We start from the raw sequence: 20,446 nt of genomic DNA, 5'->3' as shown, positions 1-20,446 counted from the left end.
CCGACATTTATTCAGACTTTACAACAATCGTATGTTAAATTTTATGATAAGGTTTTCGATATAGTTAAAAAAATGGACAAGTAAAGCTCTGTACACATAGTGCGGCATGTGTATTAGCCCCTGTGCACCAGATTTCTGGCATATAAAAGTCATAATGGTGACTTTGTGGGCCTTTACTCTGGCCCCGCCACATTTCCAAAAAGTGAGTGGGGTCTAACTTTAGGGAGCATGGCCATACAAGCCCTGTCACATTTACTATAATTTACACAAGAAGCTGGAGTAAATTATAGCTAAAACTTATGCTAACTTGTAACTGGCGTAGGTTTCCATTTGGGGCACAGAAATACCGTGAGATGTGACAAATGTATTAAGAGTAGAGATGAGCGAGCACCCAAATGCTCGAGTCCACGATATTCGAGTCGAGCTTTTCGTAAAATTCAAGAGCTCTACTCGATTAACGATCCCCATTGACTACAATGGGAGACTCGAGCATTTTTGTATGTGGGACGTCGGGTCCCGAGCTTTCTTTTTTCTTTCTTGGTTTGTGTGTTCTCTCTCTCTTTCTCTCTCTCTCTCTCTCCCCTGCCTGCCAGACAAAAAATTTGCCAATGACGCGCGTCACGGCAGGGAGGGGCCAAAACAGGCACGTCACAGCGGGGAGGAGCCAAAAACTGGGGCAGGGTCGAACACGGCTTGATGCTGGTTCAAGTAACGAGCACCATCTAGTACGCTAATACTTGAATGAGCATCAAGCTCGACAGAGTATATTCGCTCAACTCTAATTAACAGGCTTGCACGTCTTAACGCATTTGCAGACCGTTGTTCGTAGATGAATGACAGCCTGCCATTTAATTTTTATGCCTGCAGAAACTGAACAACGAATGAATTATCATTCGTTGTTCAGTCGCTGCCAGTATTGACACTGAACGATTATTGTTCAGATTCCCACGGCCCATTGAGAATCTGAATGATGATTTTTCTGTGTATAAAGGGCCAAAGTAAATGTGCCCCCATTTATTTCTGGGTCTGGCCTTTATTTATTGAGCATATGTTGAGACTTTTCCTGTGGATACATGCCAAATGTAAATGGAACACACAATGTAAACCGAGCCTTAAAGTAACAGAAACAGCACAATAAACATAAATCTGTCACAATGGCCTTCAAATATTGAGATAAAATGGAATCTTAACATATAACTACTGTATAATCACTCTGAGCAAGCAAGTAAGTGAAATCATGGATACTTTACCACACTTCCTGCTTCTCCCTTTGGACCTCTTGGTCCTCTCTGAGTATTGTCTGGTCCCGTCTCACCCTAAAGCACACATAATAAAGAGAAGACATGATGAGAAGCTATTATTCACATTATTTTAATTGTCCGCTGCATTACCCAAAGACTGATAACTTACAATTCTACCCTGAGCCAAATGTTGTCAGCAGTTATAGCAAAAACAATTCTTTCCATTTTTAACATTTTTCAGATTTTTAAGCAGATGTTCAGCTAATTCGGTATTGTCCAAATTAATCAAGTAAAAAGACATCTAGGGAAAATTACTGATCAAAATGTGCCAAAGTTGTGCATGGAGTGCCAAATGTTTTATGGGGCCTATTTATTAAGCTCAGGATGCCAGGATTCTAGCATCCAAAAGTAGCAATTTTGGAGCCCATACATTTTTGCCACTTTTTTGCTAAATTGGCAGGACCTGTCTGTAGGGGGCACGGCCCGTGACATCTACTCTAGTCTATTACAGAAACTGGTGTAAGTCGTAGCAAAAACCTACTCTAGCATGGGCGCCGGTGTAGATTTCCATCTGCATACAGAAGTTCTACCAGATGAGACAAAGGTATAAAGAGACTTGTGCCTCTTAATATATTTGTCATGCATAGCCAGGCTCAGTGTTTACTTAGACCTATGTTTGAAACACCCGTCTAATTAAATAGACTCCTATGTAGGTTTGAAACTTTTTTTTTACACCCTTCTTGATATTCTGAAGTAGAAAAAGAGACTTGGCTAGAAAGAGTCCAAGCATATAAAATGTATTAATGCCCATGGTTTTTTTTGTTGATGTAAATATATGTTAGCCTATAGGTGGTCTAACATGCCTGGTGAGTAAAGCAAATATTAATATGCCATATATGCTTTTTTGATCCCTTTGGCTCCATTTCGCCCAAACAACATATTTTTGAAAGTATTTACACTAGCAAAATTTGATGTAAAATCAATTATAAATCTGCCTATTATTTTAAAGGCATTCATTGTTTTGGAGAATCCTTCATTATATGTGTTACATGGTCATATTCAGCTGGGGGGAGGACACTGAAATCTGAGGGCTTTGTCTACCACAGTTCTAGAAGACTGTAGGCACCCACAGAAAACAATAGTTGCCCACCTAACGAAAGAGCTGCTTGGAAACTTTATCAAGCAATGCCCCATACCATAGCAGATGATTAGAGGAAAACCTCTGGACAACCTTAAATCTGAGATATTGTCAGAACTGGGCAACCCTTCTAAGCTTTTTTTGTAGCTACATCCATTTAAGAACTTCTGTGCTTTGTGGATGATTAGCATTTAAAAGAGGTGTCCAGATAGGAAAACCTACATTCAAATACCAAAATAAGAAATGTTGAGTTAAAGGGGTATTCCAAGCCTTTACAACTGATGACCTACCCTCTACATAAGATGATCCCTGCTGATCAGCTCACCATCAGGCCATTATCAGTGCAGCGAGGCCAGACGTCATCCTCACTGCTGCGGGCTGGAAGTGTCACAGCTGCTTCACTCCCATTGAAATCAGTGGGAGTTATGTGCTTCTATTACACCTCCTGCTCCTCATTACAGACAGGGGTTAAAGGAGTTGTACCAAGATCTAAAGTTTTTCCCTATCCACAAGGTAGGGGCTAACTTTACGATCAGTGTGGGTATGACCCCCACCCAGGAATGGGTGTCCTGACAGTCCCTGCATGCATAGAGTGGAGGACGTGCCACAACATTCATTGCAAGGACAACACTGTAAGATGCTGAGCATGAGCCCTCGGCAATCTCTGGCGCTGTCATTGAATTGAATGAAACAGCCGTGTGCATGTGTGTCCTCCACTCAGTTCATGCAGGGCCCATCAGATGAACCCCCTGCGATTATAAAGTTTTCCACCATCATATGGATGGGAGATACTTTAGGTCTTGGTACAATCCCTTTAGGCTGAATGCACACGGGTGGAAATTGCGTTGCGAGATTTCACGCAGGATTTCTGCCGTTGCACGCTGCCGTAGGATTGCAATAGTTTATGCAATCCTATGCAGACAGACGGCACGTGCATGTGTGGCTGTGCGCCAGCCGGCACATCCCCGAGGATGCCAGACAGGTAAGTCACTGCAGGGGCACAGGTCGCATCCCGCTGTGAGAATTCTCGCAGTCGGAATTTAACCTGGCCGTCTGCATTCGGCCTTAAAGAGAAGATCCACCTTTTTGTGAGAGTTACCATAGAAATCTGTCATCATTGGGTTAAAATCAATGTTATATTACAATGTAGTCAAGTAAGTGAGGTCTAATTTAGGCCTCATGCATATGGCCCAGCATGTTTGGAGATGCAGTGTCCCTGCAGCTACATACTACGCAGCTATAGACATGGTGCTTGATGGAACATGGAATGTATGAAAAAAGAGACATATAGCAGGTTTTGGCTAATTATTACTAATTACTAATGATAGTTGCTCAAAAGTGATTGAGACATCACATTGCAAGGCAATTATGTATTCTAAAAGGTCAGAACTCAAAATGAATATTCATGAGTAGCAATTTTGTTCAAAATAGACAGATTACATTTTTGGAGGATTACAGAATGAGTCATATGAAGACAATAACCTCATACTGCAGAATATATTTATCAATCTAAGGTCATCAGTGCAAAAACACAGAAGAAAACCATTTTAATGACAAAAACTCTTTTTGATAATCTCTATATTACCTATTTTCTCAAATTTTGCTAAAAAGTTCTTGCATCAACATAAACCACTACAGATGACAGATTTAGTGCTGTGTCATTGGGTCTTACCGGATCACCTCGAAGTCCTTGATCTCCTCTTTCTCCGCTATGACCTTTTTGACCTTTTTCTCCCTATTTGATAACAATAATGTCAGTTGCACAAAGTTGTAGCATTTACCGTAATTTAGCATGATGTTCCTTAGCTTTTCTTCAGACTAGCTTCATATTCTATTTACAATATAGCTATGAAAGGTAGATTTGTTTCTGCATAGATAAGAGCATATCTTGACGGACCTCATGTGGTCTCCAACAGGATTTTGTTATATTTGACAAGGAAAGCACTATATACTGCTAATGCAATGGTGAACAGAACCTTAAAGGGGTAAGCCGATCAACAAAATGTATCATCTATCCACAGGATAGGTGATAAATGTATGACGATCTCCTATGTATCCCACTCGGCTATCTCCATCAGTCTCTTAGACAGTAGATGGAGCAATACTGTGGACATGTGACCACTACTCCATTTACATGGGGGAACTGGGACTACTGTTCTCATGATAAGTGGAGGTCTTAGCAGTCAAAGCCCTAGTGATTATACATTTATCATTTATCCTTTGGATAGATGGTAAATTTTGTTGGTGAGCGAACCCCTTTGAATAAAATAAATATATAATAAAATATATACTATAAGCTACAGACAGAGAAAACTTTAACTTAATACTTAACATGCTATTTAATGTCAAGTTAACGTTTGCTATATCTGCACCAACAATATTGTTTTAAAGAAGTTGAAGGCAAAATCACAAACCCGTGGTCCTGAGCTGCCTCTGTCTCCAGCAGATCCAGGGGTACCTCTTTTACCCTAAAAGGAAAGAATACGCACTTTATTTTCTTCTCCGCTCACTAGTTACCCATTATATCCATTATGTAGGGACAATAATATGTGAAAATGATCGCATTTTACATTTTCAATACGGGTAAGCATTACTATGTGATTGGAGGCTTGTCAATTGATATCTGCTTTTTTCATTCTACCCAATTCTACTGACAACATGAAATTAAAAACCATTTTCTATCTTCAGCATTTATCCCCTTACACTAATTTCTTATCCAAAGTGGCCACAAGGTCATCCGAAAGTGAAGCGTAGCTATTGGAAATGTGTAAATATTATGTGAATCATGTAGAAATGTATGGCTTGTTTGCCGTCCAGTATGCGATTCAGATAATATGTGCAAAGTGTGTAACATGGTGTACCAGAATCTGTCTCCAGGGGTACCATATACAATTTACTACTTTGGGATATGTCTCTTTGTGAGAACATAATAATAGCGCACTACTAGTGAACTATGTAATGTTTTTAGGACCAATTACTGTTCTATTGTAAAAAAAATACTGTAGTTCTGTCACTATCCGGAGACCCATAATTACCCATAATATCTGATTTGGGGTACAGTTTTGAATGGATTCTTAAGTATCTATTCTACCCAGAATTACCTTGCTTGTTATATTCTTGTAACACAAGTTAGCAAAAAGGCTAATTTTACCCATACTGTACATGCAACTTACATCTTCACCATCAATACCATCCAGGCCAATTTCTCCTATTTCACCCTGTAGAGAAATGAAACATTAATATAAGGCTTTGAATTTCATCTATTTATATGTTAATATGATATAAAGATCTACTACACTTTCAAGACTATGGAAATATATCCTACTAAATCCCTGCAGTAAATAGGTGGACAGGTTTTTTTTTTGCATTGAGTTTTCCTTCTTATGCATTTAGAAAGCCTCATACTTGGTTTGTAGATTCTCCTACATTCCAGTTTATGGCTTGGGGGTCCTTTCCAGCAGTAGTCAGTTGGTCTTATTTATGAACAAGCTCAGCTTCCCCTCCCCTCTGCTCTTTCAGAGGCTGTGCAGCATAACCACACCCACTCAAAGTTACACGGCTATCTCTCCATCTATTTCATCCTCTCTGTTTCTGAGTAGCTGCTGGTTATTCTTCTTTCCCAGCTAATAGAAGCAAAAAACTCACCTGGAGGGAATTACAGTCCTCTGTAATAGTAGCTTTATCTGCTTTGCTCTCTTCCACCATCCCCCAACACTGTCATACAGCCCTCCGTAATAGTAGCTTTCTCTGCCCTCTGTCCTACTGATCTCCTCCATCATCCCCCAGCACTGTCATACAGCCCTCTGTAATATCTCAGTGGAAAGGCAGTGAATGCAGGTCCACAACAGGAAAAAAAGACTAGGGAAGGATCTAAGAAGCAATCAGTCAGTTTACTCTGACTGACAGATTGTGCTAAGATTTCAGTCCTCCAGTGTGCCTTGGAAAACAATATCAGTATAGAAACCAAACAATCAAAAAAAATGTATGAAAAAAACAAAAATAGAAAATCTAAAATTTCCAAAAATACATTGATTAAAAGAAAAAAAGAGAATATAAATGTGTACACAACCTATAAACTGAGCCTAGAAGTTAAGTCAATGAAAGTAACCTATCTATGACAACTGCAAGGACATATATTAAAAATCAACATCTCATTTACAAGATACTGTATGTTTTTTGACTGTTAGCCAAACTGACATGTGTGCTGGTTATGAAGTAATAGGGAACATGTGCTCTGCGACCTACACAGCTTGGAGATATTATGAAGATGTTATTATAGAATTTCCTTTACCTTATCTCCAGAGAATCCACGAGAACCCTAAAACAAAGACAAAAAGTACATTCAGTGTCAAATTTTAAATGCTGATGACAACTTTAGATAAATGAAATCGGAGTAACCCCCCCCCCCCCACCTGACTTCGCTACCTTTAATATCATTTACTACTATATTGTACTTTGCACAACACACTGATATGCACTTGTTATAATTGAAAAAAGCCCTTAAAGTAAATATTTTACAAAGAAAAGCTGGATAAGTTTGAATAGTTTATATGCAGCTACATGCAGAAAAAGATCATCCCCTACCTTAAACCCTCGTTGACCTGGGCATCCTCGAAAACCTTGTGTTCCATTAGTACCAGGAGGACCACGCTCTCCCTAAAGAGAAACACATGATATGTTTTTATGAAATGTGTGGTTATTTTTGCAGATACATTGAATAGATCTAAAAAATGGATAAATAGCACTACTTACAGGTCCACCTTCTTCTCCCGGGAAACCTTGGTGACCCTTGGGGCCTTGTGCACCCTACAAAATACAATACATGAATATTTGTTTTACATTGTACTACACATTTATCCATATTGATATGTAAAATATAAAGGCAGAAATGACATATTTGTTCTGCCCTTATTACTATTGTCTTAAGATCTTATTGGGCCGACAGCTATTCCTCCCTATTGCCCTATACAAATACTGGCTCAGTTGATCGTGTATGTGTTTTAATGGGTAGAGGGAAATGAGCACGTCTCCCGCCAGAACAAAGGATGGAGCATATTAAAATCCAACATGCCTGATCCTTCTTTCCCTAGACATCTGTAACCAAGGGAGGGTCAGAAAACCCCCATACACATTCGATAGTCAGCTGTTTGTGCCAAAATTGTCATGTTTAGGTGACTATCTTCTAATATGTGTATGGGGACCATTAGGAGTGATATGATTGGAGAGATATGGTGGGTTGCAGTTCTCAAAATCAAACTCACAAATGCAATGTGCCGTGTGTGGTATTTGTCTTATTGAAGACATTTTATATTGTCCTGTACATCTTATATGAACATTATACTTCTTTTTCCACCTACACTGGTAGTAAAACGTACACTATTAAACAGGGCCCTAAGTTTTAACATAGGACATTGAGTGTAATTAAAGGGTTGGGAACATGAAAGTCTTAAGAATATCTGCAAGTAGTGTTTTTCATATATAGTTATTTATATAAGAATTAACCGTGCCCTTACCTTTGTTCCACTGACACCCGGAGCTCCAAAATCACCTCTTTCTCCAGAACACTTGCAAGGTACTCCACAGCAGCCTTTCTCTGCAATGTTATCCTGTGAATGAGACATGAAAGGACATATGACTTAGAATGCAATGGTAATAATTCAGACGTAGTTCTATAAATGTGTATACAGTGTATTCTAGATGGTATAGTGCCATCGTACTGTCTATTGCATGACAAAAGGTGGACTCACCAGTTCTTCAACAATCTCGTAATCCAGATCCACACGGTTTAGTCTCAGTGGGCTATTGTAGGTGAATCCTCTGCCAAATTCTAGCTGCATTATTTGATCAAATTTTGGGGCACTCTCCATTCCCACCAAAAGCAAAGCCTTCACTCCTATAAAGATGCAAGACTTTAAGTCAAGATCAGTTCATTCTACAAATGACCTTATTGGCTTATTGTGTCTCCTAGTGCTGGAGGTATTAGGGTATGCTCACACGTAGCGGAAAGTGGTGTGGATTTTCTGCTGTGGAAAATCCACACCAAAATCTGCATCATTTTCATCTCAAAACCATGTCAAAATCTGCACTATTGAGGCGGATCCACAGATGATTTCACCCTTCTAATAAAAATGATGCAGATTTTGGTGATTTTTTGCCACAGCAGAAAATCTGTCCCATTTCCCACTACATTTGAACATCAATAAAATTGCATGCCATCTAGTGAAAAAGGACATGTTAAAGAAAAAATGGGATCCTATGGTAACAGAAGGCATCTATTGTCGGAAGCATTCATTTAATGTATACAGAGAGGGTGGGAAAGAAAAAGGGAGACAGAGTGGCCGCTTAGCTCAGTGCAGAGGCTGCTGTGATCCCAGGACTTTATTAGCTACCGAGTACCCATGTATTTATTTCTAATATAATTTGATGATCAATTTCAATGTTCATGAAGATTTTAGTTAAGCATAGAATATAACTGAATATTATCTATATGTACAATAAGTGCATGTTAATAATTTTAGGCTTGCATAATGTGTTTTTAGTACTCAATAATGGCCTGTACACAGTATATATATCCCGTTAAGCCATGTATTGTACTTTACATATAGGAGCCATGTTTTCTTTGAAAATGCATGTAGTTAAATGTAAACTTAACCCTTTCCAATCCACTGTCTGACATCTAAAGACATTTCAATTGAAGGCTGTACAGCTTCTGATGTCAGAAGACGTCCGCCAGGGTATTCTTACTGTATATTACTGGCCACTCTGTTGTTGGGGGCCTCTCCAACATGTCCAATACTGCAGTACTGGCTCTAGCCAGCAGGTGGCGTCATTGTATAATGGCAGAAAGAGAAAACCCCCTAGGAAACCCTGAATCCAAAATTGGATTGCAAAGGGTTTCTCAATGTTCTTAACTACATACAATACATATGTTTATCAGGACAAATATTGGAACATAAGCACAAATACTACAATATGACTACCAGTACCCTCTTTAACAGCCACTTACCCGCACTTTGCAGAGATGCAGAAGCTTGCTGAAGTTCAGAAATGCTTGCATCAATACCATCTGTTATGTGGATAACAACCTGGAGGTAAAACAATCGACTTGAAAGCTTAAAAAAGATCACTAAATGTTGGATTTGCAAACTATTGGCTGTCAAACTCAGTTTTGCATACTCGAAAAAGCTTCTAAAGTTCTTAACAAAAGTACTGCTGGATGAACGAATGAGTATGAAAACCGCACACATTTACAAGATTATAGCAATTTCAGCAATTGTAGCATTGCTAAGCCTGTGTTTGATTCCCTACCTTGACACTGCTGTCCTCTCCGGATGTCTTGAATTTATTTAGATATGTTTGTAGGGTTCGGCCATTCAACACATATGGCCCACGTGTGCCCATTGCAATGATTTTGTCAGCTAGTTCTGCACGATATTCCGAAAAATCAAATGCCTCAACTGCACCTGTGGATCCCTGAGACAGAATGGCAATTTTGACAGTAGGCTTCTTGTCACCACTGCAGCTTATTTTTTGCATGTTGGAAATGCGTTCCAGTATCTGCCTCAGTTTGGGCTCTAGTCCTCTGTACATGTTAAAGACATTTTGCCCAGAGCCGGCTTCCACATCAAATCCTATAATCACTTCCAGGTTACAATCTGCAAGCAAATCATAATGTTATTCCATTATTCCACTAAGCAATTATGTAACTGTAGTCTGCACATATTGAATTAGGGTTCTGGCTCTCTATTTAATTACTGTACGAGTACCCTCAAATTATGTCTAATCAGTGAAAGATCTAAAAAATGTAATTATACTGTTGTCATTGTTCTCTTTAATACAATAAGGTACAACTATAGTCCAATGCCAAAACTCTATTTGGTTGTTCTAGATTTTGGATCTTGGGGACACAGCCATATGGAGGCTTTAACTACAGTCAGCTAATAATACATTGTGCATTTCAATAACCTTCCATGAACATGTGCTCAAGGCTGTTATTAAGTGGTTATTCCTAGAACCCTAATGGCAAATCTCTAGTATATGCCACCACTTTCTGCTCAGCGAGATACCCGCCCATCTAGAGATTGAAGGAGCTTCAATAAGAAATGGAAGAGGATTAAAGGAGAATGAAGGGGCTACAAAGACAAGACATCTAATATGTTATACTATAAACCAAAGGTCTCCAACCTTTGTGAATCCCATTCAATTTCGAATAATGGTTGAAAGTCAAATTTAAAGAAAACCTGTCATCATCTATGGCTGCTTACCTTTTAGTCATGTCCCTACTGATTCCTAAACTGTCTTTTTTTTGTTTGTTTTAAGCCCCATTTCACCTGCAATGGCCATCACTCCTTTTGGAGCATGATGCTAGTCTTTTGTCAGGTGGGCGGTCTCCACCGCCCAGTGTCAATGGCTGATGTTATATTCAAATAGCATTGTATGGTTAAACTGCCAACTTGACAATGGGCTAGCTTGGGGTCCAAACATAATGAGGAACATTGCAGGTCAAAGATGGTAGCCTAAGGCAAAAAAATAAAAACAGCGGAAGAATTAGCAAGGACACTGTTACGTGTGCTGCTGGGATCTGTAATTCTAAGCTTACTAGCAGCACAGCCCTCACAGGGTTAATTGATTAAGATGGCTGGGTGTGGTTCTTCCTGCTAGCCAATCTCCTGGGTCTGTGCTCACATATGAACCCAGCTCCTGGTCAGTCTCTGTCTGGTGTTCAGGGTGAGCAGTCATGAATCCTTGTCTGTTGAAGTTTGCTGTGTGACCTGCTATCTGTGTTCTGTTGCTGCTTGCTGTGTGATCTGTGCCTTGCGGTTCATGTCCGTTTGTACATTTATTTTGTGTCAGTTTGGTCTGCTGAGTTTGTTTGCTATGCCTGTGCTAGGTTGGCCCCTAGGGCCTTCTAGTAGATGTGTCTTGCTAGTGTAGGGACTGTAAGATATGAGGGACCTTGCAGCTTAAGTTCATTGGCCAATATACAAACTAACACCTCGCATTTATATTCAGCTTATCATCTGCTATTAGTGTTTGCATTGTGGCTGCAGTATGCTGTGTATTCTGGCTCTGTGTGTCCTGTGGTTCAGTCCCTGTCATGTGGCATGTGAATGTGTCCTGTTCTGGTGCGTGGCTCCTAGGACCAGCTAGAGCCCAGATCCGAAGACCACTGGGCTGCCCTTATGGGGGCAATGTCCCCGCTTAGGTAGGGCCATGTCATTCCTCCGGTAGCAAAGGGTCAGTTGCCTGAAACCCGTGTGCGTACCCAGTCTTCTCTTGGTCATGATCGTGTGGGCCTCGTGCTTAATTTGCCTATACGATCACAACAGACACAATTGTAAAAAAATGCAGTCCATTTCACTTGTCAGAGGGCAAGTTGGGTTGTGTCTAATTCAAAATGGAGGAAAGACATAGTAAATTGTTATCGGAGCTAATAGAGCTCCTCTTACGTTCACTGCATGGTCCAAATTAGATATTGAGAAGTTTTGTGCACAAAAGGTAACAGATTGACACATTGCTCTGTATCAAGCTAGTACGCTTCTGGTTTATTCAAAGGAATACAAACGCTTTTACAGACAAGCGTTACATCACAAAATAGGAGTATACAAAAAAGAGTTATTGTGCGTATACAGGATTGGTTAGTCCCAGGATATGATAATTCACACGTTAATAAAGTATCAAAAGTGAAAGAATTTGGGGAAGGCATATAATGTTATCAGCAAATGAGAAGCTTATCCAATCAGAATGTACAACTACTCCGTGAGAAACATGAGGGGGAGGAAGATGCACGAGCCTAAGACATTCTGAACAAGTCTGTATAGAAACAGGTTTAACCGTTTAATTGCTACCTTTTACTAAAAGAGTAGATATAACAGTATATATATATAATATATATATAAAAGCTGATATAAGAGACACAAGACAAGATAATAAATGATATATAGCATACAAATATCATGACTACAACAGTGACCACTGCATATCCGGTGTGGAGTCGTCAATCCTCACCCTGGTACCATCTACAAAAAGCTCAAAATATGCATTGTCAACTACTGAATTTTCCTGTTGCATCAATGCTAGATAATCATGCTAAGAAACACATTTATGTTATTATCACTAAAACAAAGGTAAAACACAAAATCATAAAATTGCAAAGACATGCAGAACGTTGACATATTCATAATGTAGCATATAAATTGGTGCGGCTTTGGAAGTCAGAATATGTTTCCAATGTTGTCAGTGTGAAAATCGTATTGTAGCCAGTGTGTAGTGTTATAACTCAGAACACAAAGTGGCTCTTAAGCAACTGGTTGGGGGCCACTGCTAAAAAACCATGGCTGTTAATTTAAATGCTAAATTAATATGTTTAAGAATTGCAGACAGAAGAGGACGCTTACCTTTAACAGAATCCATCCCCGGGACACAAAAACCCCTTTTTAGGAGAGCAGCCTCAAGAGTTATCAGTATCTGTTCATTCAACTCGGAAAGCACTTGGACATCAGGCACTCGGAAAGCACTTGGTCCATCACTTGCTATTTTGGAAACTTCATCAGTAGCTATGCTTCCCACTCCAATAGCAAATACTTTGACGCCCTTACTAGCCAAAGCTTGTGCTGCCGTTTGACCATCACTGACTGACCTTGCCCCAGTGATGACGAAAGCAATTTGTGGAACACCGGTATCAACTCTACTGCCCGCTGCTTTTATAAAATGTTTATCCTGCAAGTGTTTAATAGCTGTGCCCAAATTTGCCACGCGGCCTCCCTTATATTCTGCTTTTGTTACAGCATCCATGATTTGATCTCTGCTTTTGTATTCCTTAAGGAAAAACTCGTCTGTCACATCGGAGTTGTACTGTGCTAGTGCAATTTGAATAGCTCCTTCTCCCTCTACTAGGGCATCAACTATGCCTGACACAAACTCAAGAACCTCTTTAAAATTGTCCCGTCCCAAGTTTATGGAGCCATCCACAAGGAAAACAATGTCGGCTTCTTTCTTGCCACCTAAAACAGTATAAAAAGATTGTGTTTATTATAGTTATCAGGCATTTGTATTGGCTCTGTTGAAAGGGAAATTATTGATGACGGCATTTTCCATTAGCAGTAGTAAAGATTTTGTTACCCTGATGTAGAGGCCACATGCATATTGTTGACTGGCCAAATCCCAAACTTTATATCATTGACATAGTGAGGCTAATCTAAGAAAACTAGTTCAAAAAGAAAGTGGGGTGGTGTCTAATAGCAATCTACAGTATTAAGCTATAGTTGATATTTAGGGTTGTAGCTGTAGAGGTGGACATGTAATGGTCACACCTCAAGCTAAGAATTTGAGGGGACTCAGAGGGCTTTCTGTGACATTGGAATATTCCAGTTTTATAAACAACACGTAGATGGAGGCTTCCCCATTAAAGTGTGCCCAGGACCATGTTACACCACTTTTCTATCATGGCAGTCAAACTGAATTTTTAGAACCTAGAGATTACATATTGAATTTCGAAAACCTTACAATTTTCAACGATAATGACATTCACATTCCTTGCAGGCCCCATATACAAAACAATAATCCCATACATTGTAATTTCGCATGTGTTGCATTGTCAACTGTATATACAGTACTAAATTTAAATACTTACTGATTTGTATATCAGGTAGTGTTGGTGCAAAAGTTGGATCAACAGGCCCTTCAAAAGACCTGAATAAAGTGGTTTCAATGTTTGATAGGTCTTTAAATTCCCTGACAGTGAAGAGATAGCGTGGGTCTGACACAATCCGTTCCACTTCAGCTCTGTCAGCAGTACCACTGGCTATAGCAAGAGATCTGATGCTATTAGCTCCAAGTAATCTGGCTCCTCCAGAAACATCATCTTCGGACTTCCCACCAGTAAGAAGAACCAGATATTGTGGCACACCTTCGTCTTTTCTGCTCCCAGCTGATGCGACAAAATGATTATTCACCACAAAATCTAGAGCTTTCCCAATGTTCAGTGGAGCCCCTCCTTTGTGCCGTAGTCGGCGAATGCTTGAAACTAAATTAGGCTTGGTCATGTGGGCCTTCAGAAGGAACTCTGTGGCAGGGTTGTTACTGAACTGAACCAAGCCTACCCTCACCTTATTAGGTCCAATCTCAAAGTTTTGCACAAGTTTCAGGAGGAAATCCCGAATGTTGGCAATGCCATCAGAACCTGTTTTTGTTGAGCCATCAACTAGGAAGACAATATCTCGTTTATCTGGATCAAAATCTACAGAAAAAAAGAGAAATATGACATTTGAAAATACTTAAACCATTTCATATCTGATATTCTCAAAGGTTTTAAGATGATGAAGTATGAATTATAGTACTAATATGTAGTATGAATGGGTGTGTGACTGCTGCCTCTGATTGGCTCAGCGGGACCAATCAGATGAGAGGCAGCAGTCACTCACCCATTCATAAATTCATGAATGGGTGTGTGAGTGGAATCTGCCTCTGATTAGTCAGGCTGTGACCAATTAGAGGCAGCTCATTCAGCAGGCAGGGATTTTAAATCCCCGGCTGCTGAATACTACTCACAGCTGTTCAGAGCAGTTCAGGAGGACTGCCGCTGGCCGCGCTGAACTCCGTCTGCCGGGACCAGGTGAGTATATATATATATATTTTTTATTTTTACACATTTCTGGATGAATTGCAGGGAAGGGCTTATATATTTAACCCCTTCCCGACAATTCATCCCGCGATCGCCGGCAGCCCATTGCTTTCAATGGAGCCAGCTGTATTACCGGCTCCATTGAATTCAATGGGCTAACATCGTTCTTCTCTGCCACAGCTGTTACAGCTGTGGCAGAGGAGAACGATCTGTATGCTGACAGTGCGGGGGGGGGGGTCTCACTCTTGCCACTATTGTGGCTTAATAGTGGGACCTGGGAACTTGAGATGCAGCCCAACATGTAGCCCCTCGCCTGCCCTATCCGTTTCTGTGTCGTTCCCATCACTTTCTTGAATTTCCCAGATTTTCACAAATGGAAACCTTAGCGAGCATCGGCGATATACAAAAATCCTCGAGTCGCCCATTGACTTCAATGGGGTTCGTTACTCGAAACGAACTCTCGAGCATCACTGAAAGTTCGACTCGAGTAACGAGCACCCGAGCATTTTGGTGCTCGCTCATCTCTATTAAACACCAAAAAACATAGTTCTGGTGTCATTCAATATGGATACTGAAAATTTAGAATGCGAGAACCGAAACAAAATGTAAGCAATCAGCATTCGACAAGTCTCTTTTTTTGGAACTCTTAGGTAAGTTTTCTGCACTTGTGGACTGCATGTGCTATGTTAGGAGCCTACCTTCTCAACTATTGGCATGAGGACAGTAACTATCATGTTTCTATGCCTTAAATACATAGGGATATTCACAGGCAAAATTTTAGCGTAATATTATTTTATGATAATATCTTGATTGTTGGTTATTTTCATTCATTTTAATATATTATTACCTGGACGCACTCCTGATTGGGTTATAAGTTCAGTTATTTTTTGTTGATTCAGGCTAGTAACACCTGAAACCAGTCTTTGCTCCATAGATGGCAGTTCTTGGAAATTAGAAACAGAATATATAAAATTTTGACCAAAAGTAATTTTGCTGGCTTCATCACTGTCAATGTTCTTCCCAATAAAGAAAGGAACCACAGAAGATTCTTTAACAGTTCTTCCTCCCTCTTCAACTTCATCAGATGACGGTCCAGAAGAGGCTATGATGAGAAACTGTGGAACTTGTTCTTCTATACGGCTTCCAGATGGCCTGGTAAATATATTCTTAGATACATACTCCAGGGCATTACCAGTGTTTACGGAAGCTCCACCCTTTGGTCTTATTCTCCTCACTGCACTTTGAACCTCATCTTTGGTAGAGTGTGCATTTAACAAGAACTCCACCTTGGGATCATCACTGTACTGGACTACAGCTATACGTGTGCTGTCTGGACTGACATCCATTGTAGCTACGAGGCGGTCAATTAGCCCTTTCACACTGTTGAATTCAGCAGTTGCACCTCTTGATCCATCAATAAGAAATACTATATCTCTCTTTGCACCTATAAAATATTACAACATACAGAGTCCAGAGTTATTACATTGATAATGACAATATACATCAAGATACCTTTCTTTTTAAGCTTAATTCAAATTGGTTTATTATATCCATGTTCAACCCTTTGATGTATTACCTGGACCCCTATGGTTGTACTGAACTGAAATTGCACCACCAGAGGCTCTACATACTATTATGCATAGCCTAATAATAATATTTGAAGTTATGGATCTTATTATATTAAAAGTGTGAATACAATCTTCTGACCTACCTTGGTAAGTTACTACTGTAGGATGTGATTGCCTTAGGATTTCTATATCACCTGCTTGAAGTTCAGACACTCTTGTTGTTAAGGTTTGGTAAACAGTGCTCAGTTGACTGACATCAGGAACAGAAATTGCAAAGTCAGGAATGAAGGAGATGGTTCTTAGCTCTTCTACATCAGCATTGCGCACTCCAATGGCAAATGGAACAACACCAGATCTCTTAATTTCCAAGGCTGGTCTTCTATAATCATCTCCTGATCTGCCAGCAGTTAGTAGAATCAAGAACTGGGGCACTCCCTCAGCTGATCGACTGCCTGCTGACCTGGTGAAGACATTGGATGTGAGGTAGTCCAAAGCCGCCCCTGTGTTCAGTGGGGATCCTCCAATAGGTGTTAATTGCTGGACAGCTCCTAGGACTCCTTGACGATCTGGATAAGCATTCAGTAGAAAGCTGGGTCGAGTAGTATCACTATACTGAATGACTCCAACACGAATTCTATCTTGACCCACATCAAGGCTTTCTACCACCCTTTGAATAAAGGAACGAAGAGAGGGAAAGCTGGATCTGCCATCATTAGAGCCATCAATCAAGAACACAATATCCTTCCTCCTGTTTATGTCATCTAAAATTATAAGAGAACAAGAAGTTACATGTCCATACATTTAGGATATCACCTCTGGCATAGTGTATAAAGGCAGAGTAAATAACAGGTGTTTGATGATTTCCAGAAGTCTAATTTAAAGGACTGTCTCATAAAAAGAACTTATCCCTTATCCACCATCTGATCATTTTGGGCCCAACTGCTGGGATTCCCACCAATTATGAGTATGGGGGTCCCGAAAACTCTTGAATGAATCAAGCCATGGTCACGAATATGCACTTCCGCTCCATTAATTTTAATAGAACTGCCAGAGATAGCCAAGTGCTTGTACTACCATGGGTAGGTGATAACTTCTTTTTGTGGGACAACCCCATTAAGATTTGATAAACCGGGACACAAATGTTCAAAGAGAAAATGTGTGTTTCAAAATAATCCATGAATTTACTAATAAATTCATCCAAAATTATATTTTCTTTCGTCAGTTGGTGAGGTACACCTTTGTGCTGTAAATGTGCTGGCGCCTGTAAGCATTGTTAGTACAGCTAGGCTCCAGAAGGTTTTCCATGTCATCAGTATCTCTATGTGTAAAAGTACCCTAAGGTGATTTCGCATGGAATGAAAATTCTGTAAACACGGCCAACAATTGAATGATGAGCAGTAATTCATTTGCTCATCGTTCATTTCATGCAAGCATGAAAATCACTGTTGGCTTGTAAGGGAATGGTGCGGCTTAAACACATATCATTGAGTTGTTCTTAATCGCTGGTACAGCGCACTGAACGAGCATGTAAAAAAATATATATATATTTATCTTTGTGTTTAAACCGACCGCCCAAGTGAACGAACAAACTGTGACATTATTTGCTCATTCGCTCGAGCAAACGATTTCTTGCTCCGTCTGAAAACACCTTAAGAAAGTGCTATATCTTTGTTGCATCTTGTATTTTTCTTCTTTTAATAGGTCAGTCTAGTGTCTCAAATTTCTGCATAAGTGGATCATAAGCAGATCATCTTCACCATTAATTGTAAAATTCTAGGTGTTTTCAGAGTTTCGCGTTCTGTTGTGGATTTTTTTTTGTCATTGGACCTGTAAACATTATTTCCTTATGTGTCTTGGCAATGTTTTTCTACAGTCAGGAATGATCAGGTCAGAAAAGAAGATGCAATGTGCTGCAATTGTTATAACAGTACTAGGTAAAAAAAAAAAAAAAAAAACTTTCCTAAGAGATTAAGCACATAGGTGGATAACTTTTATACTTTTTATAAGTAGAAAAACTTCCACATAACTGCAGTGAGTGAGCAAACTCTTTTTGATGCCTAAAGCAAACATACAAAAATATTTCCAACTACTGCATTCATTCATGTCGTCATACTGTTAGCCATAGTGCTCCGGTAAATGAGGTAGACAGAGTCCCAACATGACAGTGCTAACCACAGCACCACGGCAATGATGATAACATCCCATACCAGTGAAAGTGACAGCTACAGTGCTCTTCTAACAGTGAGTGATAAAGCATCATCATAGCAGTGACAGCCGCAGTGCCCAGTAACAGTGCCCTACACGGTGCCCCCAAACAGTGACAACTACAGTGCCCTTGTGACGGTAAAAGCCATAGTAACCCTATAGAACAACCGGCCGCAGTGCCCCCCATAACAGTGATCAAGTATACTAACTATGGTGCCCCGTGAAAGCCATGCCACATCATAACCACCTGATCCTAGCTGCTGTACATTCGCTGAAACTCAGCAAATTATATATAAGCAGCCATCATAGGATGCTTACTGCCTGTAGTGTAGAGCAGCTGGAATCAAGTCTTATGGAAACTCTTTTTTCCCCATAAGGGGGCGCAATTTATTACATCTCAAGTTAGTTGATGTGCTGGGTGGGTGCCTATATTCGTCTACTTGTTGTCTTGGCTCTACTTACTGCTCTTGCATTGATCGCTATGATCAGTGGTGTAAAGAGAGAGTCCGCAATCAAAGGACCCTGTTTTGATGAATGCAGGTGTCTTGATTCTTGTATGAGCGCTACTCCACCTCCACCTTCACCAGTCAAATATGAAATTGAGCTTTAAGCTAAGTAACATGAAATGGGGAAATCTGCTAGTTCATTTTTTTGTCTTCCAAACTATAATTGCACCAAACATTTCCTCATTTTCGTAATAGTTGACTGAATTTGCATATCTTTTACAGAATGCAAGATAGCTATATTAATGCGCTCAATTCCAAAAAGATGGTGGTGGACTTTTATAGCGCTTGTATCTGCACAATACATTGCTCTAAAGGATACATTTAGGAATATCTTGTTTCCCTTCCACAATACAAATATAAAAGTACTTACAAGTTTCTGTTGGCACCACCACTGAGGTTTGAATGAGATTAACAAATTGTGATTGTAAAGTAGAGAGATCAGCCAGGGATTCTGAGGATAATATAAATTGTGGTGCCAAAACAATCTTCTCAAGTTCCTCAGATTCAGCCCTTTGTGCCTTTATCGCAAATGTCACCACACCAGCTCTCTTCAATGTATTTGCTGCCTGATCTATGCTGTCTCCAGATTTGCCTGCAGCCAACAAGACTAGGTATTGTTGTACCCCCTCTCGAATCCTACTTCCAGACTCTGGTGTGAAAAGATTCTCACGAGCATAATCCAGAGCAACTCCAAGGTTGAACTCCTTGCTGGGTCTGAATCTCAGCTTTCGGACTGCACTGACTACCTCGGCTTTTGTTTGAAATGAGTCAAACTTAAATTCCACTTTCACATTTTCGCCGACTAAACCCAAAGAGATACGAGTGCCATCTGGGCTAACGTTGAGACCATCAATGATGTTTGCCACAAAATCTCGAACAATTGGAAAACGCCCAGCAATATTGGTGGAACCATCAATCAGGAATAAGATGTCCCTTTTGCTTTCTGTTTCTGTACAAAAAGGCACCAAATGGTTTAAAAGTTAAACAAACCCTCTACAATATTTATTCTTGTCAAAATGTGACCAATCACACCGCAAACATTTACTTTGTAAACCAGATACAGAAATTACTCACATTTTTGATTTAGGAGCCGTAAATAATAATAAAAGCTAAGAAATCCAATTACCAACCAACAAGAATGCAACAACATTTTTAAAGTGTAGTTC

At 39.9% G+C, this 20,446-nt stretch overlaps 1 protein-coding gene across 1 annotated transcript in view; it reads right to left on the bottom strand.

Annotated features, from left to right (window-relative positions):
- The window catches only part of COL6A3 (collagen type VI alpha 3 chain), a 106,100-nt gene that overhangs the window by 35,517 nt on the left and 50,137 nt on the right, over positions 1-20,446 (bottom strand). Inside the window, exons 7-22 of the mRNA XM_066575400.1 lie at positions 19,651-20,229; positions 16,713-17,330; positions 15,849-16,445; positions 14,012-14,617; positions 12,777-13,382; positions 9,688-10,034; positions 9,386-9,464; positions 8,127-8,272; positions 7,893-7,985; positions 7,132-7,185; positions 6,964-7,035; positions 6,671-6,697; positions 5,553-5,597; positions 4,794-4,847; positions 4,052-4,114; positions 1,251-1,316 (exon numbers count right to left, since the gene is read on the bottom strand). Of these exons, the coding sequence (XP_066431497.1) occupies positions 1,251-1,316; positions 4,052-4,114; positions 4,794-4,847; positions 5,553-5,597; positions 6,671-6,697; positions 6,964-7,035; positions 7,132-7,185; positions 7,893-7,985; positions 8,127-8,272; positions 9,386-9,464; positions 9,688-10,034; positions 12,777-13,382; positions 14,012-14,617; positions 15,849-16,445; positions 16,713-17,330; positions 19,651-20,229 (4,052 nt within the window). The remainder of the gene's footprint in view (positions 1-1,250; positions 1,317-4,051; positions 4,115-4,793; positions 4,848-5,552; positions 5,598-6,670; positions 6,698-6,963; positions 7,036-7,131; positions 7,186-7,892; positions 7,986-8,126; positions 8,273-9,385; positions 9,465-9,687; positions 10,035-12,776; positions 13,383-14,011; positions 14,618-15,848; positions 16,446-16,712; positions 17,331-19,650; positions 20,230-20,446) is intronic.

The sequence above is a fragment of the Eleutherodactylus coqui genome, chromosome 8, assembly GCF_035609145.1.
Source record: "Eleutherodactylus coqui strain aEleCoq1 chromosome 8, aEleCoq1.hap1, whole genome shotgun sequence".
NCBI classification, from domain to species: Eukaryota; Metazoa; Chordata; class Amphibia; order Anura; family Eleutherodactylidae; genus Eleutherodactylus; species Eleutherodactylus coqui.
Note: the sequence above shows the minus strand (reverse complement) of the source record. Positions and strands in the feature narration are given on the sequence as shown.